General features: G+C 69.7%; 2 protein-coding genes across 6 annotated transcripts; one reads left to right on the top strand and one right to left on the bottom strand.

The window, feature by feature from the left end:
- The first annotated feature begins 1,368 nt into the window (after positions 1–1,368).
- On the top strand, positions 1,369–7,081 carry TMEM198 (transmembrane protein 198). 4 transcript variants are annotated; one of them, XM_080600627.1, is made up of 5 exons: positions 1,369–1,486; positions 4,157–4,410; positions 4,540–5,115; positions 5,234–5,442; positions 5,689–7,081. In XM_080600627.1, the coding sequence occupies exons 2-5, from the start codon at positions 4,245–4,247 to the stop codon at positions 5,833–5,835; spliced, it is 1,098 nt and encodes a 365-aa protein (XP_080456753.1). In that variant the 5' UTR covers positions 1,369–1,486; positions 4,157–4,244; the 3' UTR covers positions 5,836–7,081. The 4 variants fall into 4 exon arrangements, with proteins under 4 accessions (XP_080456753.1, XP_080456754.1, XP_080456751.1 ...); XM_080600628.1 differs by lacking the exon at positions 1,369–1,486 and adding an exon at positions 1,827–3,354; XM_080600625.1 differs by lacking the exon at positions 1,369–1,486 and having other exon boundaries at positions 1,827–4,410.
- OBSL1 (obscurin like cytoskeletal adaptor 1) lies at positions 6,830–22,909 on the bottom strand. 2 transcript variants are annotated; one of them, XM_080600587.1, is made up of 26 exons: positions 20,165–22,909; positions 19,304–19,573; positions 18,942–19,202; positions 18,362–18,667; positions 17,966–18,238; positions 17,598–17,873; positions 17,201–17,473; positions 14,676–14,948; positions 14,168–14,443; positions 13,815–14,087; positions 13,331–13,606; positions 12,977–13,252; positions 12,484–12,759; positions 12,004–12,285; positions 10,970–11,245; positions 10,609–10,884; positions 10,263–10,529; positions 9,904–10,173; positions 9,550–9,816; positions 9,049–9,315; positions 8,707–8,819; positions 8,436–8,589; positions 8,197–8,358; positions 7,951–8,055; positions 7,588–7,854; positions 6,830–7,378 (listed from the first exon to the last, which is right to left on the bottom strand). In XM_080600587.1, the coding sequence occupies exons 1-26, from the start codon at positions 21,192–21,194 to the stop codon at positions 7,371–7,373; spliced, it is 7,053 nt and encodes a 2,350-aa protein (XP_080456713.1). In that variant the 5' UTR covers positions 21,195–22,909; the 3' UTR covers positions 6,830–7,370. The 2 variants fall into 2 exon arrangements, with proteins under 2 accessions (XP_080456713.1, XP_080456712.1); XM_080600586.1 differs by having other exon boundaries at positions 6,830–8,358; positions 8,436–8,819; positions 9,550–10,173; positions 17,966–18,667.
- Positions 22,910–22,927: the final 18 nt, after the last annotated feature.

Raw genomic sequence — 22,927 nt, 5'->3', positions numbered from 1 at the left:
TGCCAGGAGGGGCCGTGCCCGGGGGTCTCAGAGCCGCAGCCGGGAGATGCAAGCCCAGGGGGGTTCCGTCCCTGCAGAGCCCCGTGCCCTCCCATTTACCCGCTGTGCCTGCCTCCTCCGGGCTCTTGCAGGGGGGAGCAGCCTCCGGATGTGCAGCTAACTAACCCGCTTTGTTAAACCCCCCGTGTGCCAAATTCCCCATGGCCCTGGGCCAGGCCGCCTCGTGCTGCAGGGCCGTGTGTGCCCCGCACCTACCTTGCACGCCGACAGTGTGTCTTCCCCTGCATGCCTGAAGTATTGTACCCCTGCAGTTTTCACACCTGACCCCTGCACTGTGCCCCCTGTGCTCAGCACCGCTCTGTCCCCTTTGCACGGTGCCTAGGGCCCACAGCCCTTGCAGCCACCTCCCACCAGTCATAGAATCAGAGAATGGGTTGGGTTGGGTTGGAAGGGACCTTAAAGACCACCCAGTTCCAATCCCCTGCTATAGGCATGGACACCACCACTGGATCAGGTTGCCCAGGGACTCACGTAACCTGGCCTTGAACACCTCCGGGCATGGGGCATCCACAGCTTCTCCGGGCAGCCTGTTCAGCGCCTCGCCACCCTCTCTGAGTGAAGAATGTCCTCATAGCCTCCAACCTAAATCCCCTCGCGTTTAGTTTAAAAAACCCCAAGCCACCAAGCGCACCCTGCACACATCGCGCAGAGCACGTCGCGCACACAGCGTGGTTCGCACTCCCCAGCACGTGTCCCGCGGCATGCCCCATCGCCCACCCCACTGCACGTCCCCATCGCCCACCCCATTGCACGTCCCCATCGCCCACCCCACTGCACGTCCCCATCGCACACCCCATTACACATCCCCATCGCCCACCCCACTGCACGTCCCCATCGCCCACCCCATTGCACGTCCCCATCGCCCACCCCACTGCACGTCCCCATCGCACACCCCACTGCACGTCCCCATCGCCCACCCCATTGCACGTCCCCATCGCACACCCCACTGCACGTCCCCATCGCACACCCCACTGCACGTCCCCATCGCACACCCCACGGGCGAAGCCCCGCCCCTCCCCGAAGCCCCGCCCACCTCCAGAAGCCTCGCCCCCTCCCCGAAGCCCCGCCCACCTCCCCTAAGCCCCGCCCACCTCCCCTAAGCACCGCCCACCTCCCCGAAGCCCCGCCCACCTCCCCGAAGCCCCGCCCATCTCCCCCGAAGCCCCGCCCATATCCCCCGAAGCTCCGCCCACTCCCCTGAAGCCCCGTCCACTCCTCCGAAGCCCCACCCCCTCCCCGAAGCCCCGCCCCCTCCCCCGAAGCCCCGCCCACCTCCCCGAAGCCCCGCCCCCCGAAGCCCCGCCCCGCGTGACGTCAGGCGGAGCTGTCCGCTCAGCACCGCCAGCCACCATGCGCGGGGCCGGGGCCCGGGGCCGGGAGCGCCGCGCGCCGCGGGGCCGCCGCCGCTGCGGGGCCGGGAGCGCAGGTGCGGGGCGGGGCGGGGCCGGCGGCGGGGAGCGGGGCCCGGCGGCAGCCCCCGGCACGGGGCCGGCCTCCGGGCGGCGGCGGGGCCGCGGGAGGGCGGCGCGGGGCCGGGGGGGGGGGGGGTGGGCTCCGTGCCGGGCGTCCCCGGGCTGCCCCCGGCGGGGTGCCGCCGAGCGGGGCGGCGCTGCCCGGCCGGGGGGCTGCCGGCGGCCCCCGGGCCGAACAAAGAGCGGGGCGGAGCGGCCGTGCCGCCCGGCAGCCCTTGCGGCCGTCGCGGAGCAACGCCGCGCCCAGCCCGCCGGGGGGCCGGGGGGCCCCGACGGGGACCGGGGACCGGGGGCCGGCAGCGGGGAGGGGGCGGCGGGCGGCCCGCGTGGGGACGGGCCCGCGGGGGCGCGGAGCGGGCAGCGCCGGGGACGCGGAGCTCAGCCCCCCCCCCCCCGTGGCGGGCCGCTAATAGGCTTGGCTCGTTAGCGGCTTTGTGCGAGGCGCCGCCGTCACGCCGGGCCCCCCCCCGTGGGCACTGCCACGCGTGACCCCGCGTGGGGACCCGGGGCACCGGGGCTGGAGGGCAGCCCCCCGGCCGGTGGTGCCCGCGGCAGCCGGAGCCCGGTGCCGGGCTGGGATGGGCTGGGGGCGCTTTTGGGGTGCCCACCCGTGGGGGTCCCGCGCGTGGGTATTTGGGGCGGGACGTGGCGGTGTGGGGCGCCCAGTGGGGCGGGGGGCAGTGGCCTGTGTGGCACGGCAAGGGGCGCAGCGCGGTGCCAGGCGTGGGGCGCCGAGCCCTTAGCGAGGCGTGAGGGGCTGCGCAGCGGGGTCACCGCGTCGTAGGGCCGGGGGCAGCGGGGGCAGCAGCACCGGGACCGGGGGCAGCGGCGGGGAGGGCGGCAGCAGGTGGGCGAGCGTTGCCGGCGCCAATGAGCAGGCGCTGGGCTCCCCTAGCAACACTGCCCGCGCCAATGGGCGCCCGCAGCTGCTGCAACGCTGCCTGCAACGCTGCCTGCGCCCGGACCCCCGGGACACCCGTCCCCGCCACGGGCAGCGTGCTCCGGCCACGCGCGGGGCGGGGGGCACGGGGCCGCCTGCCCTCCTTCTGCTCGGCCCCGCCGGCGGGGGAAGCCTGCTCGCACCCCGCACGCTGCCGTCGGTCGTCGCGCCCGGGCTCAGTGGTTAAAGTCCGATCCTGCTTAGCATCCTCGCCGGGGACGGACTGACGGGCTTAGGCGGCCCCCCTGATCCCCCCGGGATTAGGTGCCGCGCTCAGCCCTCCCTCGCGGCCTGCCCCGGGCGGGTTTGCCCTGCCCGGCCCGGGCTGCCCGTGGTTTATCCCCAAATAAAGGGGCTGGCGGCAGGTGGGGTGCAGCGGTGCGAGGGTGGGGCGAGAGGGCAGCAAGGAAAATGCGCCCGGCTGCTGCCCTGGGGGGGAGGCAACGCACGCGGAGAGGTGCAAAGTGAAGCATCGGGGGGGTTAAAGCCTGGCACAGTGCAGGGCACGAGGCTGGCGGCAGCACTGGCAGCTGGGGCTGCTGGTGGAGGGCCCGAGCCCGTGCTGGCCCCGCAAAGACAGAGAGGCGCTGAAGTCACTGCAGGCCCTGCGTGGGAGGACGTCCTCGCCTTGTCATGAGCTGCCCGTGTCCAGGGCAGGGGGGGAAAACGTGGCATAATTGCAGCCTGTGCCCTCTTTCCGGGCCCTCCCCAGTAACTTGGTGGGGCGTTTGCTTTTGTGGCCGGCCCCGAGCTGGCTGCTGTAAAGTGACACTCGGAAGGACGGAGCTGGCGCGGGGACAAGTGGTGACATTAAACCGATCCCAAACAAACCGAGCCTGGAAACGCGCCACGGGAACAAAGAGATGCTGGAGCGGCCTCCAGGTGGGAGCGGGCAGACAGCAGGCTTACTTGGGCTTAGGCTGGAGCGGGATCAGTCTTTGCGAGGGATTATGGCCCCTCCGTCTGTGGAGGCACCGCAGGGGCCCCAGGGTCCTCCTGCTCCACGTCCTGGCAGCGTGGCCGTGGCGTGCCCATGCTGGGGGAAGCCCTGGGGCTACGCGGGAGCGGTGCGTGGGGTCTTGGGGAAGGGGCAGCAGCTCCCCACCGGCCCCCGCAGGTCGGCGTGGGAGGGCCGGGTCTGGTGCGGGGACCTGCTGTTCTCTGAGGACGCTAGGAGCTGGAGCGGGGATGAAAAATAGCCAGAAATATGATTAGAGGATTGGTGAAAATGCCTTAGAGTACAAGCGTTAAGAGCTCAATCTGTTTGGCCTATAAAAATAGAAGATTGAGGGGTGACTTAATTACTGAGCATAATTACTTCACAGGCAGAAAATACCAGGTAGTAAAAGTCTCTCTAATCTAGCAGGGGAAGGACACGCGGGAGCCAGGGGCAGGAAATTGAAGCTGCAGGCAAATAGCGAGGCGCAGCATCCTAGCCGCGAAGCTCCCCGGGGGCGGGCACGGCCCCCCGGGGACGGAGCATCCTTGCAGCCACCTTCCTGGGCGATGGCCAGCTCCTGCTCGGTGCCAGCACAGCAGCACGTCGCCGCTGCCGTTCCCCAGCTCCCTTTCTCCCCAGCCCAGCAGCAATGGGCTGGGGTGTTTTTCCACGGCCGGGTGCCCATCGCCGGCGAGCGCTTGCCAGCGGTGCCCACGTCCCCTTTCTCCCACCCTCTCTCTCCAGCTGGAGCCGGCGCCAGGGCGCAGCTTTGCCCGCAAGCGATGGGGCAGGAGCGGAGGTTTTGACGCCATCCCCAGGAGTTCCCAGAGCCATGACTGCAACGGTGCAGACGCTGCGCTTCAAGCTGCTGCCGCCGCACGAGGCGGGCCAGGAGTGGGCGCACAGCTGCCAGCAGGAGATCGAGCGTCGCTACCAGGTGGTGCCCTCGGTGGTGTGCGCCATGTGCTGCCTCTTCGGCATCATCTACTGCTTCTTCGGTGAGCCGGTGGGGCGAGCGGAGAGCTGGGCGAGGGGCAGAAAGGCAATATTTGCCCTCGTGGCCCCCGTGGAGGTGGTGGGGCACGGGGCTGGCCGTGCCCCCGCTGACGGCGGCGGTCTCTCCGCAGGCTACCGCTGCTTCAAGGCCGTCATGTTCCTGACGGGGCTGATGTTCGGCTCCATCATCATCTTCATGCTGTGCTACAAGGAGCGGGTGCTGGACACGCAGCTGAGCGTGGAGGCCTCGGTGGGCATCGGGCTGGGCATCGGGGTGCTGTGCGGGCTGGTCACCATGCTGGTGCGCAGCGTCGGCCTCTTCATGGTGGGGCTGCTGCTGGGGCTGCTGCTGGCGGTGGCCACGCTGGTGGTGATGGAGCAGTTCTACCACCCGCCCACGGTGTGGATCCCCATCGCGCTGCTCCTGGGCGTGGGGATGCTCTTCGCCGTGCTCACCCTGCAGTGGCAGCGCTTCTTCACCACCCTCTCCACCGCCGTCTTCGGCAGCGCCATCATGACCGTCACCGTCGACTACTTCATCGAGCTCTTCCTGCTGGTGCAGTACATCTACGAGCGCATCAAGGTGGCCCCCGCCCGCCCCGTGTGCTGGTACAGCTGGGTCATCCTGGGCGTCTGGCCGCTGCTCACCACGCTGGGCGTCCTGGTCCAGTGGAAGGTCACGGCCGAGGGTTACTCTCACACTGAAGGTGTGCCGGGGCTGGGGGGGGGGGGGGGTGAAAAACGGGGACGGGGAGGGGGTGGACGTGGTGTTTTGGGGCGCGGCCGCGGCGCTCCCCAGCGCTGACCGCCCCCCTCGCCCCGCAGTGATCATCAGCCGGCAGCAGCGCCGCGTGCAGCTGATGCGCATCAAGCAGCGGGAGGACCGAAAGGAGAAGAAGAAGAAGCGGCGGCCCCACCACCCGCCGCCCCACCAGCACAAGGCCCACCCGCCCGAGCCCGCCTACCGCCGCAAGCCCAACCCCGTGCGCCGCTTCGATGGGGACGTGCTCTCCCCAGTGAGTCCTGCGCCCAGGGTAGAGATCTCCCCGGGCCTCGGCCGCCCCTTCCTTCTCCGCGCGGGCGGGCTGGGGCGCAGGGGGAGAGGTGCCCGGGTGCCACGCGGCGTCCGAGCCGCCGGTCGTCCCCGAGGGCCGGGAGCGTGTGCTTGGCTGGGGGCGCTGGGTTTGAGGGCTGGCAGAGCTCAGGGTGGGCTGGGGTGGCACGGGATGGAGCGGGCTGGGAGCAGAGCCCCCTGACTTTGACCCCCCTCTCTCAAGCAGAGCTACATCCAGAGTTTCCGGGAGCGGCAGACGGGCCCGTCCCTCAACAGCCTGATGGCCAGCTCCCACGCCGTGGTGGACCTGGACTATGACTGCAGCTCCACCGTGCCCCTCACCACGGGCTCCGGCCCCGCTGTGCGGGTATAAGCCAACCCGGTGACCTCGAGCGACACCAGCACCCCAGCCTGCTCCCGCAGACCCCCTGGGACACGCGGGGCTGCTCCTTTGGCCTCGGGTGGCCGTGTGCGGCCCCGGCGTTTTGGAGGCTGCGGATGGAGACCCTTCTCGGGGCAGCGTGGGACTTGGCTCGGCAAGCCCAGGATGCCCGCGGGTCCGGCGGTGCTGGGGACACCCTTGGGCAGGGACTGAGCCCAAGGACTGGGGACACGAGCACCCGCGGACTCGTGGAGCACGGTGTGAGCGGCTCTGCTGCGCCTTTCTCCATGGCCCAGGCTCGTCCTGCATCCCCACACCTCCCTCCCCGTACTCCAGCCCCCCGTCCCCCAGAGCAGCTCCCCGTGCCTGTTCCCTCCCCGTCGTGCCCCCACAGCAACTCCCCAAGTGCCTGTGCCCCGCGTCTCTGTCTCAGAGAGCACCTCTCCGAGCCCTTGCCCCGAGTGACTCCCCGAGCATGTGTGCCCCATCCCACCCCAGCCCCAAGAGCAGCCCCCGGGCAGCGCTCCCCAAAACCTGCCTCCTCGAGGGACCCCCTGCCCTAGCCACCCTCCTTGCCCCCAGAGCAGCTCTGCCTGCCCCACCTCGCTTTTCCTGGGCTGGACCGGGGCAGTGCTGGGGCAGAGGCTGCCCAGGCCCAGCGCTCCCCGTGGGGATGCCGCCGTGGGGTGGAGGCACCGGGGAGCAGGCGGCACCCATCCAGCAGGAGCTGCACTGGCAGGGCACCGCGTACATCTCCCTCAAAGGTTTTGACGGGAGACAGGACGAGGGATCCAGCTTTTGGGTGAGGCCGGGCTGCCTCGGGGACCCCTGCAGCACCAGAGGCCATCGCGGTGTTGCTGGCGACGGGGTTTTATAGCGGCTGGGGGGGCCTGGGGGCAGCACCTCTGCGGGGCAGGGCAGGAGCCCCCGCCCAGAGCGCTGCTGCAGACAGAGGCTCCCGCCTTGTACATAACTTCTCTTGCTGTGATTTGTATTAATTTATTACGGAGTGAGCCAGGACTTCCCCGCAGCCGGGCAGGCGGGACGGCGCTGGGACCAGAGCAGGGTGCCCCCCCCCCCGGGGTGCCGTCTCGTCCCCGGCTGCTGCCCCAGGAACTGCATGTTTCTGCCACGCCGTGTCCGCAGCGCCGCGCCGCCGTCCCCCTTCCCAGCCTCTTTTGTAAATGTGCCAAACGCTGCTGAGGCCACGGCCGCACAGTAAAGAGCCTTTCGGAGCTGGCGTGCCAAGGTGGGGGCTGTGCCGGGGGGGCAGGGGGGAGCGGGACCCCGAGGTCTGTGCCCCGTGGGGACCCGCTGCCCTGCCGTGCTGGGCTGGGACCCAGCGCTGGGGAGGAAGAAGCCACGTTGGAAAAAAAAAAAGGCTGTTTAATGCAGAGCCATGAGGCCGGGGCAGGACGGAGATGGTCTCCCTCTGTCTGTGCGTCCCGGGGGAAATGTGACCCCGTCTCCCAGCACCGCCGTCTGTCCTTCCGTCTGCACGCAGCCCCCGTGCTGCATCCCGGCGCCTAGCTCCCTGCGGGGACGGAGCGTGTCAGCGTCCTTGGGGGTAGTGGGCACACTCGGGGTGTCCCAACAGGGCACCACCCCAGGCATCAGCCCCTCCAAGCGATGGTGGGTGAGGGCAGGGTGCCAGGGATGGGTGCAGGGGCGAGGGAGGCTGTGGGGTCACTGCTGGGGGCTCCCAGCGTGACCCCGTCCCCGTGGGGTCCCCTCCCCGCTCACCCTCCACGAGGAGCCGCGCGGTGGAGCGGTCATCGAAGGCGTCGCAGGTGTACGAGTCCTCATCCTCGGGGCCCACGCGGTGGATGATGAGCGTGCGGTAGCAGTCCAGGTTGCAGATCTCGTACTTGTCCCCGGCGAAGATCTCGGTGTCCCCGCGCAGCCAGCGCACGCGGCCCCGGGCGTGCGACACCGTGCACTCCAGCGTCGCCTTGTGCCGCGCCAGCACCGTCTTGTCCCGCAGCGGCTTCACGATCCTGATGGGCAGCGCTGGCGTGCGGGGCAGGGACATCAGCATCGGGACCCCAGGGGCCGACCGTGTCACCGTCGCGGCGCTAGAGCCCGGCCACCCCGCGCACGAGCTACCTTCCACCTGCAGGCTGGCCTCCGAGGCGGCTGTCCTGGCCGCAAAACGGATGCGTCCCGCGTCCTCGGGGCACACGGCGCAGAGCAGCAAGAAGTGCCGGGTCCCTGCGGGGGGTGGAGATGGGCACCCCAGTAAGCGGGGTGCTGGGACCCTGCCCGGCCCTACGATCCACGCCAAATGGAGCTCTCCCTTTCCCAGCCCCAAAATGGGTGCGCTGGCTGCCCGGTGCGCGGTGCATGTGGCACCTTCTTGCCGTATCTTCACCGTGCTGGACACCTTGATCTTCTCCCCGTCGCGGAGCCACTCGCCCGCCACGTCCCCGTGGGACACCTCGCACGTGAAGACGGCGTTGTCACCCTCTCGCACGCGGGCGTCCTGCAGCTCCTGCACCACGCGGACCTGGTGCTCTGCGGGACAGGGGCAGGGTGCTGGGACCGGGCGGGCGCCAGCACCTCCGCAGGGGGAGGGTGTCCAGGGGCCGTACCGTGGACGTGCAGCGTGGCGGAGGCCTGGCAGTCGCCTGCATCGCAGGTGTAGACCCCGGCGTCGGCCAGCTCGCAGTGGCCCAGCTGCAGGAGGCGGCGCCGACCCACGGAGTAGATGCGGCAGTGGGGCCCTGGCCGCAGCTCCCTCCCGTCCTGTGCGGGCAGCGGGGTCAGGGGGCGCCGGGGGGGCTGCGTGTCCCCAGCCCGCAGCCCCGGCCGGGGGATGAGGGTGCTGCTGTCAGCCCGGGTGGGGTGGCTGTGAGGCCTCACCTTGAGCCACTTCACCTCGGCGGTGGGGCGAGACAGCTCGCACTCGAAGGTGGCGACCCCCGACTCCGGGACCCCCAGATCCCGCGGGAGCTTCAGCATGGTGATGGGAGGCTCTGAGGGGAGAGGACACGGGGCGGAGAGCTTCAGGGGAGAAAGGCTTCGGCTCGGGGGTGCAGGGACAGGGAGCGGTGCCTGGGGGATCTCATCGCAGGGATTTCATGCACTGCTATGGGCAAGCTCCCCATGTGCCAGCACGTGCCCAGAGTGGCCCTGCTCAGCCCTGCCACCTCCCCGGGTGGAGGACAAGCAGTGCTGGGTCCCCATGTCCCCCCAGTGCCGTACCCCGCACGAGCAGGCGGGCGCTGCAGCGCAGGGTGTCGGTGGTGAAGGTGACGGTGCCCGAGTCCTGCAGCGTGAGCCCCTCCAGCGTCAGGCTGTGCGTGCAGCCCGCGGCGCTGATCCGGCACATGCTGCTGGGCTTCACCCGCACGCCGCCCCGTGCCCACACCCCGGGCACGCCGGAGTGGGACAGCTCCAGGAGGAAGGTGGCCGTCTCCTTCTCGAAGGTCTCCACGTCTGCCAGCGGCCTCCGGATCGACACCTTCCGGGCTGCGAGGGACCACGCTGATGAGCGGTGCTCACCCATGCCCCAGAGCCTCCACCTACCCAGTCCTTGCTGGAGCAAGCCCCGAATTCAGCCCTGTTTACCAGGCTCCCACTGCTGCCTTCCCACTGCCCATCCCCAGCTCCGCTGCCCACCTCCCTGTCCGAGCACAGCCCTTCCCTGCAGCAGGTGGTGCCCACGTCCCCGTCCCCGTCCCCGCGGGGCCAGGCGGTACTCACGCTCCACGCTGAGCTTGGCCTGCGTGCGGTCGTGCAGGCTCTCGCAGCGGTAGGTGCCGCGGTCGGAGGGGCCGACGCTGCGGATGGTGAGGGTGCGCCGGCGCCCCGACTCCTGCAGCTGGTGCTTGCCGCTGGGCTGGAGGAGGACACCCTGCTTCAGCCACTGCACCTCGGCCGCCTCGTGGCTCACCTCCACCTCCAGGCACGCATCCTGCTCCTCCTCCACCACCACGTCCCGCAGCTTCTGCACGAACAGCACCTGCGCCTCTGCAGGGCCAAGGCGTGGGCACGGGGTCGGCGTGCGGCCCTGGGGCTGCCCGTGCAGGTCCGCCCCCCCGTCCCCTTCACACTCACCTTGCACACTCAGCCGGGCCGTGCTCAGCAGCCCCTCAGCATTGGCCGTCACGGTGGCCGCGTCGGCCGGCTGGCACCGCCGGACGGTGAGGCTGTGGCACAGCCCGCTCCTGGCCACCAGCAGCCGCTCGCCGGGGACCACGGGCTGCCCGTTCAGCTGCCACGCCACGGCCACGTCCTCGGGGGACACCATGCACTTGAAGGTGGCGTCGTCCCCCTCCAGCACCGTCAGGCTGTGCAGCTCCGCGATGATCTCCACCACCCTGGGCACTGCAGCGGGGGCGTCAGGGCGAGTGCCCCCCGGCACGGGGCGGGGGCTGGAGTTTTGGGGGCCCTCAGCGCAGGGGGCTTGTGCTCACCCTGCACCGTCAGCGTGGCCAGCGTCCGGTCGTCGTTGGACTCGCAGCAGTACTCACCGGCGTCCTCGGGCCCCACGCGGCTCAGCACCAGCGAGCGCTCTCGCCCCTGCACCCGGACCTCCCGGCGGGCGCCGGGCGCCAGCGGCCGCCCGTCCTTCAGCCACACCACGTCGCCCCTGGCCTTGCACAGCTCACACCACAGCACCACTGTCTCGCCCTGCCGCGCGCGCACGTCCGAGAGGCCGCGCAGGAACTTCACCTGCAGCTCTGCACAGCCCAGCCCCGTGCATCAGCAGGAGGGTCCCCCCCCAGTGCGCCGCGGCGTGTCCCCCCCAGCGATGCTCACCCCGGACGCTGACGTCGAACTGCATCTGGTCGTGGGGGGACAGGCAGGTGTAGACACCGGCGTCCTCCTTGGCCACGTTGCAGAGGACCAGGCTGTGCACGCGGCCGTCCTGCCGCAGCTGGCAGCGCTCGCCGGCCACCACGTGCCGCTGGGGACCCAGCCAGGTGATGTCGGCTTGCTCCTTGGACACGACGGCGGAGAGCACGGCGCTGCCACCCTCCAGCACCAGCAGCTTCTCCCGCTCCTCCTGCTTGTTCACGAACAGCACGGGTGCCTCTGTGATGGGGAGCGGGGGCTCAGCCCGGTGTTGGGACGAGGGACACGGGCCCTGCCCCCCCCGGGGACGTCTCGGAGGGCTTACCCTTGACGAGCAGCGTGAAGTTCACCTCGTCGTCGCCGGCATCGCAGAGGAAGACGCCGGCGTCGCCCAGCTCCGCTTGCTTGATGGTGAGGCTGCGCGCGGGGCCCTCGCTGCACACCAGCAGCCGCCCGCCCGAGCGCAGCGTCTGCCCGTCCTTCTGCCACTGCGCCGCCGCCGCCTCCGGGGACAGCCGGGCCACCAGCGTGACGCTGTCCCCCTCCAGCACCTCCAGCGGACTCTGCGCCTCCTCCTTGTTCACGATGCGCACGGGCTGCGCTGCGGTGCGCGGGGGGACACGGCACGGGTCAGGGGTGAGCACCGCAGGGACAGGGTGATGCTGCTGATGGGGGGGACTGCTGCGGTGCCACAGCACATCGCCGCAGAGCAGGGGCAGTGGGGTGACAGTGCAACCAGCTGAGGGATGCCCGAGTCACTGGGGGTTGCAGTGGGTCACAGCGGGGCTGACTGGGGGTCTCTGTGAGGCAGGCTGGTCACATCTGGCAGCTAAGCTCCCCCCGAGGACAGGGCCCCAGGCAGGAATGCTGACAGAGCCCGCTCCCGCACCCCCCCCCCCCTGCACAAGCAGCCCAGCAGCTGGGTTGGGGCCATTAATTTCCACTCCCCTCCCCAGCCCAAGCACCTTGCTGGGATCGGGGATACCTGCCTGCACCACCCCTCTCCCACCCCGTGCGGCCCGCTATCCCCAGCTGATAAAGCCTGGGGCTGAGTTCAGCCCTTGGCAGCCAGAGCAGGAGGAGAGGCGCCTGGGAGCCGGCCAAGGATAAATTTAACCAGCCCCTGCCTGGGGAGGCAGGAGGTATGCGTCTGACGGCCCTGACATGCCCCTTCTTGGCTGACAACTCCAGCAGGACTTGGGGACAGGACTCCCCCCCTCCCCTGGTGCTGCTACCCTGTCCCCTGCCACCAGCAGGTCACAGAGCTGTCCCCTCCCCTCGCCGGCGCTGGGTTAGCCTCAGGACACACAGGAGAGGAGGACGCGGCACCGGGGGAGCGAGGGACATCCGCCCTCTCACCTGCCACCTCCACGCTCGTCACCATGCGGTCGCTGGCAGCGTCGCAGACGTAGCACCCCGAGTCCCCGGGCTGTGCCGCCCGCACGGTGAGCTCCCGCAGCGCCCCGCGGGACACCGCATGCACCCGCTCCCCCGGCTGCACCTCGCGGCCGTCCCGCAGCCAGCGCACGGCAGCATCGGGCCGGGACAGCTCGCAGGCCAGCACCAGGTCCTCCCCGGCCACCAGGCAGCGGTGCTGCGTGGTGCCCGTGTTCCCCACGATGGTCACCGGCGGTTCTGGAGCTGGAGAGAGAGACACGGTGTGGCACCGGGAGCCACAGCCGGTGGCTCCGGCTGCAGGGTGACGTTGTGGGTTGGGGGGAGAGGAAGGCTCCCTGCGTCCTGTCCTGAGCATTCAGCCTCTGTCAGCACCAAGTGCACCCTTGGGAGGATCCACTGCACCCCTGGGTGGTGCCGTCCCGCGAGGGAGCTCCCCCTTACCTTCCACGGTGACGCAGAAGATGATGCTGTCGTCACGGGTGTCGCAGAGGTATTCCCCCGCATCCCCGCCCGTGGCACCCAGGACGACGAGCGAGCGGCGCGCCCCGTCCTCCTCCAGCCGCACGTGCCCCGTGTCCTGCAGCTTCTCCCCGTCCTTGTACCACTTCACCTCCCCGTGGGCGTGCGAGAGGAGCACCTCCAGCACCAGGTCCTCCATGGCCCGGCAGCGCCGGCGGGTCAGCAGCGCGTCCCTCTCCAGAATCCTGACGGGGGGGTCTGCGGCACCGCTCAGCACCACAGCTACCATTAACCACGGCCGGGAGCCCCTCGTGCGAGGTCTGGCCCGTGGGGAGCCGTGCCGGGGGGCTGCCCACCGCACGGTGCTGAGGGGAGGACCCCCCCCTCCAGCTTTGACCACAGCCCCCCAAATCCATGGGTGCACAGTGCCCCGTGTCCACGCGCCCAGCACCCAGCGCCCCAGCCCCTCACTCACCGGACACTTGGACGGTGAAGGTCACCATGTCATCGCCAGCATCGCAGGCATATTTTCCAGAGTGCTCGGCTCGAGCAGCAGGGATGAGCAGGCGCCGGTGGGCGCCCTCCTCCTCCAGCACCAGGCTGCCCCCAGCCTCCAGCCTGACGCCCTCCTTGGCCCAGCGCACGGGCGCGTCCGCGCGGGACAGCTCGCAGGCCAGCGTCACCGTGTCCCCCGGGGACGCCTTCACAACCGGGGGAGGTCTTCGTGGCTGCAGGATCATCACCGGGGGCTCTGCAAGGACAGCGGCACCCACAGCTCCAAGCAGGAGCCAGTCACCCTCACCTGGGCTGGGAAAGGCTCCCCACTAACCTGACACCTTGACGTCGAAGGAGACGGCCTCGTCCTTGCTCTCGCAGATGTACTCGCCCGTGTCCTCCGCGCTGCTCCTGGGGATGAGGAGGCAGCGCCGGGCGCCCTCCACCAGCAGCCGCAGGTTGTCGGACTCGTCCACCTCCAGCCCGTCCTTGAACCAGCGCACGGGGGCGTGGGGCACGGACAGCTCGCACCGCAGCTCCACGCGCCCCGGCGCCAGCACCGGCAGCTCCAGCGAGCGCTGCGCGGGGTGCAGGATCCTGACTCGCGGCTCTGGCGGGGCACAGAGGAAGGGTGAGAGCTGCGAGCCACGCCGCTCCTCCCGCTGCTTACCCTCACCTGTGTCCCCGTCCCCGGGGCTGTGCAGGTGCCGGGTCACAGCCTCTCCCCCCAGCACACAGCGGCAGAGCTGCTGCAGGGCAGGAGCACACGTCGCAGCCCAGCTTCCCTTATCCTATGGCATCCCAGCTGTGCCACCAACCTGCCACCACGACGTGGTAGGACACAGAAGTGTCTCCAGCATCGCAGACGAACTCTCCCGCGTCCTGTGGCCGGGCGCAGGGCAGCACCAGCCGGCACCGCGGCCCCTCGCGCTCCAGCACCAGGCTCTTGCCCGCCTCCACCTCCTCCCCGTCCTTGTACCAGCACACCGGGGCCTCGGCGCGGGACAGCTGGCACCACAGCTCCACGCGCTGCCCGGCCGTGTAGGCGTGGGGGGCCCCCTCGTTGGAGCTGACGATCCTCACCGGCGCCTCTGCCCGGGGACACGGGGCTCAGCGCGGTGACAAGGCGGTGCGTGAGCCCCAGGCGAGGATGTCACCCCCGGCAGCTCACCGATCACAGTCAGCCTGAAGCTGGCGGCATTGTCCCCGGCATCGCAGGTGTACGTCCCTGAGTCCGACAGTGCGGCTGCGGGGACGTGCAGCCTCCGCAGGCATCTCTCCGACTGGATGGCCAGGGTCTCGGAGGGCACCACGGCCTCGCCGTCCTTCAGCCAGCGGACGGGGGCTCCCTCCGGGGACACCTCGCACTCCAGCAGCACCGGCAGCCCTGCCGGCACCTCCTGGAGCCGCCGGCCTTCGGGCACCAGGGTGATGCGGGCCGGCGGGGCTGGGAGGACCAAGAGGACCAGGGATTGGGCTGTATCCCCCGTGCCTGGCCCACACACAGGGTGGGCTGTGGGGCCCCCGGGCTGCCCCGGCAGGAGATGGAGCAGCCGGCCCTGCCGAGGAGCTGCAGCTGCTGCACCCCGCAGTGGGACAGCAGGGAGCCAGCGCAGGCAGCAAGGGGGAGGCGAGGGCAGGAGAAGGGGCAGGGGGCTGCCGCTGTGCCACACACCCACCTGCCACGGTGATGTTGTAGAAGACGGAGTCGCCGCCCACGTCACAGACGAACTCTCCCACGTCCTGCGGCCGGGCGCAGGGCAGCACCAGCCGGCACCGTGGCCCCTCGCGCTCCAGCACCAGGCTCTCGCCCTCCTCCACCTCCTCCCCGTCCTTGTACCAGCACACCGGGGCCTCGGCACGGGACAGCTGGCACCACAGCTCCACGCGCTGCCCGGCCGTGTAGGCGTGGGGGGCGCCCTCGTTGGAGCTGACAATCCTCACCGGCGCCTCTGCCCGGGGACACGGGGCTCAGCGCGGGTGGGTCGACCCGAGCTGACAGTGTGGCAATGCAAAGCCCTGCGTGGGGCAACGGCTTCCCCTGCTCACTGGTTTTAAAGCTGGAAGCCAACATCTGATCCATGTCCTGCATGGCACAAGCGGTTGGGCTGCCCTGCCCCGGGGCTCCCTCTGCTCTCACCCCTCCGGTGCCCCAACTTCGAGCCTGGCTGTAAATCCCCGCATGGTGCCAGTCCCCATCCTTCCTGCTCACCCCCTGGGACACCCTGCTGAGAAGCCCTCAAGAGGTCAGGATGCGGCCCCTGTGTGGCCATGGGTGCTCCCACCACCACGTCCCGCATTGCAGCGGGCTGCAGCTGGCCAGGGCTGTGCCGCAGGTGCTCAGCCCGGCTGCGGGTGGCACGGCTGGCACTAAAGCACCCTGCCGGCACCCGACGCAGCGACCTGCCCTTGTCCCGGCGCCGTGCTGGGTGTCTGCTCTGCCACCATCCGAGGGGTTTTCGGCCCCGTCAGGGCTCGGTGCCGGCACTCGGCAGCGCACCGCAGGGCAGCAGTGGCAGCCGGCCAGCTCGCAGGGACTGAGCTGCACCACGCCGAGCCTGCATCCGTCCCGCGCCCAGATCAAACGCCCCGCGGCTCCCTGCCCAGAGGGGCCTGCTAAAAGCAATCACGTCGCTGGGGACACTGAACCTGAAACCCCCGACCTCCTGCTTGGGTCCGCTATTTCCCCATGCCCCCAGAGCCCCCTTCAGAGCAGCGGGCGGTGTTAATCCCTTGGGAAGCGGGCAGCGAGCCCACGGCAGGGCCAGACAGAGTGAGACGGGCCGAGAGCTCCGGCACGGAGGTGCGGAGGTGGAAATGGGCCCCACAAACAAAAACCTCTGAAGCTGAGGAAGCACAGCCACGGTGCAAATCCACCCGCAGCCACCACCCGGAGGGCTCTGCATGCAGGAAGCACCACACGAAGGAGGAGGGGGCGATGCTCCAGCCCCACCGATGGCCCCAGGGACCCCCAGCGCCTGGCAGCCGCCAGAAAACCCGGAGGCACCTGGGGATGTCGGGGCTGTGGGCAGCTGGGCTCGTGCACTGCAGCAGCCCGGGGGATAGCTGGGATGCCTGGGGGAATCCAAGCGTGCCGCAGCGGCAGCGCCGCTGCCCCCAGCTAAACCTGCCTCCTTGCCAGAGCGGGCACAGCCCCAGGCTGCGGCACCCCCTCGCGCCCCGCTGACACCGGTACCCGTTACCCAGTGACCCAGCACTGAGCTAACCGAGCCGGGCTCCCTAAGACCCTTGAGCCTGTGGTATGCCAAGCTGCCGGGCTGAAAGGCCGAGCTCCAGCAGCTGGTGCTTCCCCTCCCTGGCGTTATGGGAGCTGAACTTCCCATGCACCAAACTGCCGCGGGACGGATGATGCCTCCTGCATCCAAAGCACTCCAGCCACTGCCTGTCCTTTCCGTGGGTGATTTTGACTCCATCACGCTAAAATCCCTTCTTTCTTCCCCCTCCCAGCAGCCACCGTTTCGCTGTTTCTCCCAGCCTCTCTTATCACCCATCACACTGTGCACCTGCATCCCCTGCCATTAACTCCCCCCCCTTGGCCACCTCCGGCTGTTGCGGAGAGCTTTTATCGCTGCGCTCAAACTGCCCTGTCACCAGGCTTTCCCTCTGCCCCCGTGGCCTTCCTGTGTTTGTGGGATTGTGTGTTTTGGGGCCAGCAACAGGAAGCCTTTCACTCCTTTTCAGGTTTCATTATCTTTTGCCATCTGAGCCGCCACCCACCCGTGCCAACAACCGCCCCGTGACCGTGGGAGCCACTGCGCGGTGCCGGCCCCGCGTGCAGGCAGCAAACCCGGCTGGATCACCAGTATCCAAGCAACCACTAATTTTTAGGTCAGCAATTAACGCTGTCCGTCAGCTCAGCCTCCAGCTGCGAGCCACCCCACGCCAGGTGCCGGTGCTCCTACCCACTATTTTTAGACCCTTGAGGGAGGTTTTGTTTACCGAGCAGCAAACACCCCAGTGCAGGGATGCTGGGTGCCAGCCCGCAGGGCTGCAGGGTTACCGAGCAAGCTGCCTGGTTTGCCAGCCAGCCCTGGTGGTTTTACGCACCAAAACTGCCACAGAGACCCCTGCCTGACAGGTATGCTGCTGAGCACGCACCAAAAGCATCTCTGATGTGCCACCAACACCTTTCCCCTTTGGTTCTGGCCATGCCCCACCCCGGGACGCGTCCCCACACACCCACCTGCCACAGTGATGTTGTAGAAGACGGAGTCGCCGCCCACGTCGCAGACGAACTCTCCCGCGTCCTGCGGCCGGGCGCAGGGCAGCACCAGCCGGCACCGCGGCCCCTCGCGCTCCAGCACCAGGCTCTCGCCCGCCTCCACCTCCTCCCCGTCCTTGTACCAGCACACCGGGGCCTCGGCGCGGGACAGCTGGCACCACAGCTCCACGCGCTGCCCGGCCGTGTAGGCGTGGGGGGCGCCCTCGTTGGAGCTGACGATCCTCACCGGCGCCTCTGCCCGGGGACAGGGGGCTCAGCGCGGCACCCACGTGGTGGCAGCTCCCAGCGCCGGGGAGAAGGAGAGGGGCAAGGGCACATGAAGTCACATCCAAGCTCGTGCCTGCGGCGCCCAGCTCACCCGTCACGGTCACCACGAAGCTCACGGCGTCGTCCCCGGTGTCGCAGGTGTAGGTACCAGCGTCCGCGGGGGTGGCCGAGCGGATGAGCAGCCTCCGCACGCGGCCCTCCGCCTGCATGGCGATAACGCCGTCCAGGGGCACGGCCTCGCCGTCCTTCAGCCAGCGGACGGGGGCTCCCTCCGGGGACACCTCGCACTCCAGCAGCACCGGCAGCCCCGCCGGCAGCTCCCGGAGCCGCTGGGCTTCGGGCACCGGGGCGATGTGGGCCGGCGGGGCTGGGAACCAGCGCAGAGGATAAAAACATTAGAGGCAGCTCCCCACCTGCTGCTCTTTCACTTGCAGGACCCCAGGGCGAGCGCCCGCTCACCTTGCACGTGCAGCGTGGCTGAGTCTCGCACACCGCCAGCCATGAAGGTGACCGTGGCACCGCTCTCGGCCAGCTGCGCTCCCCGGATCAGCAGCGAGTGCTCCGTCCTGCAGTGCTGCACGCCGTACCGGCCACCCTCCTCATCCCCCAGCCTCGCACCGTTCAGGAACCAGGCACCCTGCACCGAGGCCGAGAGCTCCAGGGAGAAGCGCGCGTCCTCGCCGTCCCGCACCCACGCGTCCTGCAAGCCCCTCTCCAGGCGAGCCGCGGGGGCTGCAGCACAGCGGGAGCTCAGCTCCGGCAGCCTGCCAGCAGCCAGCACCCACACGCAGCTCCCGCGCTGTGCAGGGCACCCCGCATCCCCAAAGGGGTCCCCAAGGGGCTTTGCACCCTCACCGAGATGCACGGATCCGGGGAACTCCACGGGGCCACTGCGGCCGTGCTTGTTGACGGCGCAGACGCGGAAGCAGTAGTCGGCCTCGCGGGGCACGCTGTCGCCCAGCACCTGCACCCGGCCGGCCAGGTCGGTGGTGAGGCACTGCACCCACTCGCCGCCCGCCGCCTCCCGACGCTCCAGGACGTAGGTGCTGGGCGGGCGGTGGTGCACATCGGGCGCGGGGCACCACGTCAGCAGGGCCGCGTTGCTCTGCTCCGTGCTCATCTGGGCCGCCACCGGCGCGCTGGGGGGGTCCCGCTTCACACCTGCAACGCACAGCCTGCGTTGGCTGCGGCGAGGCTCCCAGCAGGGTGGTTGGGGGGGGATAACGGGGGGCAGGCAGCCTTTTTCACTGGGATGTGCTCCAGTGCAGCGCAGTGCTTGTGATGAAGCTCTGCAGCCTGCCAGCGAGACGGGAGCCCTGCTCAACACCTTGTCCCCAAAGTCCCATTGCAGCCAGCCCACCTCTCCCCCGTGTCAGCCCCCAGTGAACAGGGAGGATGGAGGGTGTGGGGCAGCTCCACGCAGCCTGGCCCTTACACTTGACCCGGAGCTGGGAGGACGTCTGCGACTCCCCGATGGTGAAGGAGATGATGCCCGCGTCCTCGCGGGTGACGTGCACCAGCACCAGGAGGTGCGTCCTGCCGAAGCTCTTCAGCACGATGCGGGGCGACTCGTGCAGCTGCAGCCCGTTGTGGCTCCAGCAGATCCCCTCCACGGCCTCCCGCGTCTCCACGCAGAAAGCCGCGTTCTCCCCCTCCATCACGTCCAGCTTCCGCGGCAGCCTCTTCACAATCACCCCTAGGAGAAGAGACGTGTGAGGACGCTGGGGAGCGGGCTGGGCTGGCCGGAAAGCAAGGAGCAGGGCTGGGACAGAGGAGGAGGTGGTTGAAAAAGGTCACCTCGGACGGAGACCTCTGCGATGCTGCGCCCCTTGTCCTTCATCTGGCAGAGGTAGATGCCGTCGTCGTCGGTGCGGGCGTCGCGGATGGTCAGGCGCCGCACCACGCCGTGGTCCTCCATCACGTACTTGTGGCTGGGCTGCAGCTCCCGGTCCTCCAGGAACCAGGCGGTGGGGATGGTCTCCAGCGGCACGTGGCACTCCAGCACCGCGTCCTCCCGCTCCGCCACCTCCACGTCCTCCAGCTGCACCTGGAACCTCACCCGGTGCTCTGCCGCCGGGAGAGAGGGGCGCTGAGGGTGCACAGCACCCTCCTGCCCACCTCCTTGGGCACCGGGGACCGCCACCGCCAGCCTGCCCACCCCCGGGAGGCTGCACCCACGTCCTGCTCGCCGAGCGTGAGCACCCACGTGTGCAGGGCCCCCGCATTCCTCCCATGTCAGGAGCACGGCCGCGGGGGTGGCAGACGGCAGACCCCTGCTCCCGCCAGCTATTTTGGGTCGCAGCAGCTGGGAAGGAGGAATTTGGTATGGGGAGCACCCAGAGCCTCAGGAAGCAATGCCTCCCTGTGCTGAAGCACAGCATGGACTGGGGAAACAAAAGGATGCCACCACCAGCACCTCAGCAGCGAGTTGTTGGGGCTGCAGGAGGGGGCATCTTGCAGCAGGGGCTGCGGGGAGCAGGGCAGCACCGGGCACAAGGGAGGTGAGGGGTGGGGATGGTCCCACAGCCTTGATCCCACAGCCCCATCTGGGAGGGACCCCAAAGCGCTGCATGCACCCCGGGTGCCCCAGTGTGCGCAGATGCCTGCCAGGCAAAAAAAACCCTGACCCCACAAGCCCATCCCCGGGCATGCACCTACCCTTCACCTGGAGCTGCACGGCGCTGAGGGTCTGCCCGGCCGTGTTGGAGGCGGTGCAGACGTACAGCCCCTGGTCCTGGGGCTTGCAGTACAGCACCTTCAGGATGAAGTAGCCCTCCCGGTCCTCGTAGATGAGGTGCCGGCGGCTCGGCGCCAGGGGCTTGCCGTCCTTCTGCCAGACGATCTCCGGCTTGGGCTTGCCGGTGACATAGCAGCGAAACTTGGCGTGCTTCCCCGCGCTCACGGCGAACGCCTTGGCCCCCGGCACCCCGTTGGGCACCGGTGCCCAGGTGTCCGCCCCCGCGTGCCGGTGCCGCCGCGGCTGCCGCTCGGCCAGCAGCTGGGGGCCATTGGAGGGGGAGCTGCCGGGGGTCCCATCCATCGCCCGCGGCTCCACCAGGAGCACGGCCGCGGCCAGGGCCTCCCGGGAGCCGCTGCGTGCCCGGCACACATAGACCCCTGCGTCCGGGGGCCGGGCGCCGAACAGCTTGAGGAAGTGCCAGTCCTCCGGCGCCTGCCCCACCACAAAGTGGCTGCTCTCGAAGAGGTCACCGAGCTTGTGCCCGTCCTTCTCCCACTCCAGCAGTGGGCAGGGCTGCCCGGACACCCGGCAGGAGAAGGTCACGTCCTCCCCCCGGCACACCCGCAGGGACGAGGGCCCGACCAGGAAGGTGGGTGCCTGGCTGCCCGGGCATCCTTCCTCCTCCTCCTCCTCCTCCTGCCGTGACTCCCCCACCTCCACTTTGAGCGTGGCCGCGGCGTAGGTCTCGCCAACGCTGTTCTTGGCCTTGCAGACGTAGAGGCCGCTGTCCTGGGGGGTGACCCGGGACACCAGCAGGCTGTACACGTTCCCCTCGGCCTCCACGTGGAAGCGGCCCGAGGGCTCGATGGGGGCCTTGTCCTTCTCCCAGAGGATGCTCGGACGGGGCTCGCCCGTGATCTGGCACTTCAGGACGGCGTCGGCGCCACTTTGCACCGTGAAGGCGCGCGGGTAGGCCAGGAACCTGGGGGCTCCCCCAAGTCCCTCCATCACTGGCTCAAGGCAGGAGGCCAGCGGGCAGCATCAGCCTGGGGGCGCAGAGAGCAGGGAGGGGGCTCAGGCTGCGGCAGGGGGACCTGTGTGGAGCATCGTGCCCTGAGCAAAGCCACCGAGCCCAGGGTCGGAGGGGGGGCCCTGCCCAGATGGGCGCAGGCAGCCGCTCGCTGGGCCCCAGGGTGCTGGGGATGGGGGCGGCCAAGGAAGGCCTGGCCCCGGCCCGGGCCCGTCCCCACCCGCTGGGGCATTCCTGCAGTATCGGGTGGTGGCAGGGCTGCATTCCTGCAGCATCTGGGCTGGCTCAGCGCACAGGTGCTGATAAGGGGCTGTCATGGGGCTAGAGGCATCCGGCCGCATCCGGGCGCTTCCCGCTGGGCTCAGCGGGGCAGGGGAGCTGGGGGTCCCCGGGAAGAGGTGGTCCCATGGGCAGGATCCCCACCGGGGGTGGCCAAGGCCAGGACTGGACATAATCCATCGCTCAAGCCCCCGCGGGACAGGGGGATGGCCGGAGGGACGGGTCCTGCTTTCGGAGGGCACTGCCTCTGTCCACAGCACTGCAGGTAACCGTGTCCACCAGCACAGGGCAGCGTGCTTGGTACCCCCCCGGGGCGAGCATGCACTTTGGCCTCTGTCTACACCACGGCCAAGCCGGGCAGAAGCCTTTGTGCCTCCCCTGGGGAGAGCAGGAGCAAAGAGAAACCCAAATATTCCCTGGCTGGGCCAAAGGTGAAGGTAGGACAGAGCCCGTCCCCGAGGGCCAGCTTCTGCCCCAAACCCTACCCCAGTCGGTGCACCCACACAGACACATCCCTGCCACCTTCCCCAGACCCACGGGACACCCCCTGGCAGCCCCCCCAGAAAGACACAGGCAGCCCCGATGGCTCGGCTGCTCCTCTCCCCCCCCCAGCCACCCCCTTCGCCAGTCACCCCGCCGTGCCCTGCCCCACACACACCTCGCTCCGACGCCTCTTCCCCGCGGCTCCCGCACCGGCACCCTGCTCCTGCCGCTTCCCCAGCTCCGCTCCCCAGCGTCAACACGCGGGCACCGAGCGTTACAAACGCCTGCAGCTGCTGTCCCCAAAAATACCCTCTGATGACACGCCGGGTTGATAAGGCCGAGCCTGCTCCATTCAGCGCCTCGGCGGGGCAGGGCTGGCCTATGTATAGCACCCGGCGGCAGGGCGCCGCAGCCCGGAGGCTCTGGGGTGCAGCAGCCCCGGTCTGGGTGCGGGCTCGGCCAGGGGCAGCAGGCAGCACGTTGGATGGGGCGCACGGCGCGGGGACGGGACGAGCCACACAGGATGCGGGACGCACGGCTGGCGGGCTGCAGCCGGGTGGGTGCAGAGCCGGGGCTGTCCCTGCTGTCCCCGCGCCCTGGCGATGGCAGCCCCCCACCCTGCGACCTCGGGGTGTCTCAGCCATCCGCAGCACCAGGGTGCCCAGCCTGCCTCCCCCATGTGCCTCCCCATGCTGGGACCTCACAGGGCTCTGCACACCATCACCCTGCCCAAACCGCGCTCTCAGCCTCCTGTTGTGTCCCCCCCCCCCAAAAAAAAAAATAAAATCTGCATTTCCACCAGCCCGGGGACACCCAGCACCAGGAGCTGCAGAGCTGTCCCAGAGCACCCCATCCATCCCAGCGGCGCCTTCCCACCCGCAGCCTGCTCCCCCAGCCCCACGCACCCACCGCAGCATCCCCCCTGCGCCCCCCTGCCCGGGCGCCGTGC

This window comes from Anser brachyrhynchus (assembly GCF_964034855.1).
Source record: "Anser brachyrhynchus genome assembly, chromosome: 7".
Classification (NCBI taxonomy): Eukaryota; Metazoa; Chordata; class Aves; order Anseriformes; family Anatidae; genus Anser; species Anser brachyrhynchus.
Note: the sequence above shows the minus strand (reverse complement) of the source record. Positions and strands in the feature narration are given on the sequence as shown.

Bases quoted from the DNA above. Each gene is read 5' to 3' on its own strand.
- TMEM198 (XM_080600625.1), top strand. From the start codon at position 4,062: ATGGGCTGGGGTGTTTTTCCACGGCCGGGTGCCCATCGCCGGCGAGCG. The intron at 5,116-5,233 runs GTGTGCCGGGGC...CTCGCCCCGCAG, and splicing joins GGGTTACTCTCACACTGAAG to TGATCATCAGCCGGCAGCAG. The intron at 5,443-5,688 runs GTAGAGATCTCC...TCTCTCAAGCAG, and splicing joins CAGTGAGTCCTGCGCCCAGG to AGCTACATCCAGAGTTTCCG.
- OBSL1 (XM_080600586.1), bottom strand. From the start codon at position 21,194: ATGGAGGGACTTGGGGGAGCCCCCAGGTTCCTGGCCTACCCGCGCGCC. The intron at 17,474-17,597 runs GTGAGCTGGGCG...GTCCCCGGGCAG, and splicing joins CTTCGTGGTGACCGTGACGG to AGGCGCCGGTGAGGATCGTC. The intron at 10,885-10,969 runs GTAAGCCCTCCG...TCCCCATCACAG, and splicing joins CTTCACGCTGCTCGTCAAGG to AGGCACCCGTGCTGTTCGTG.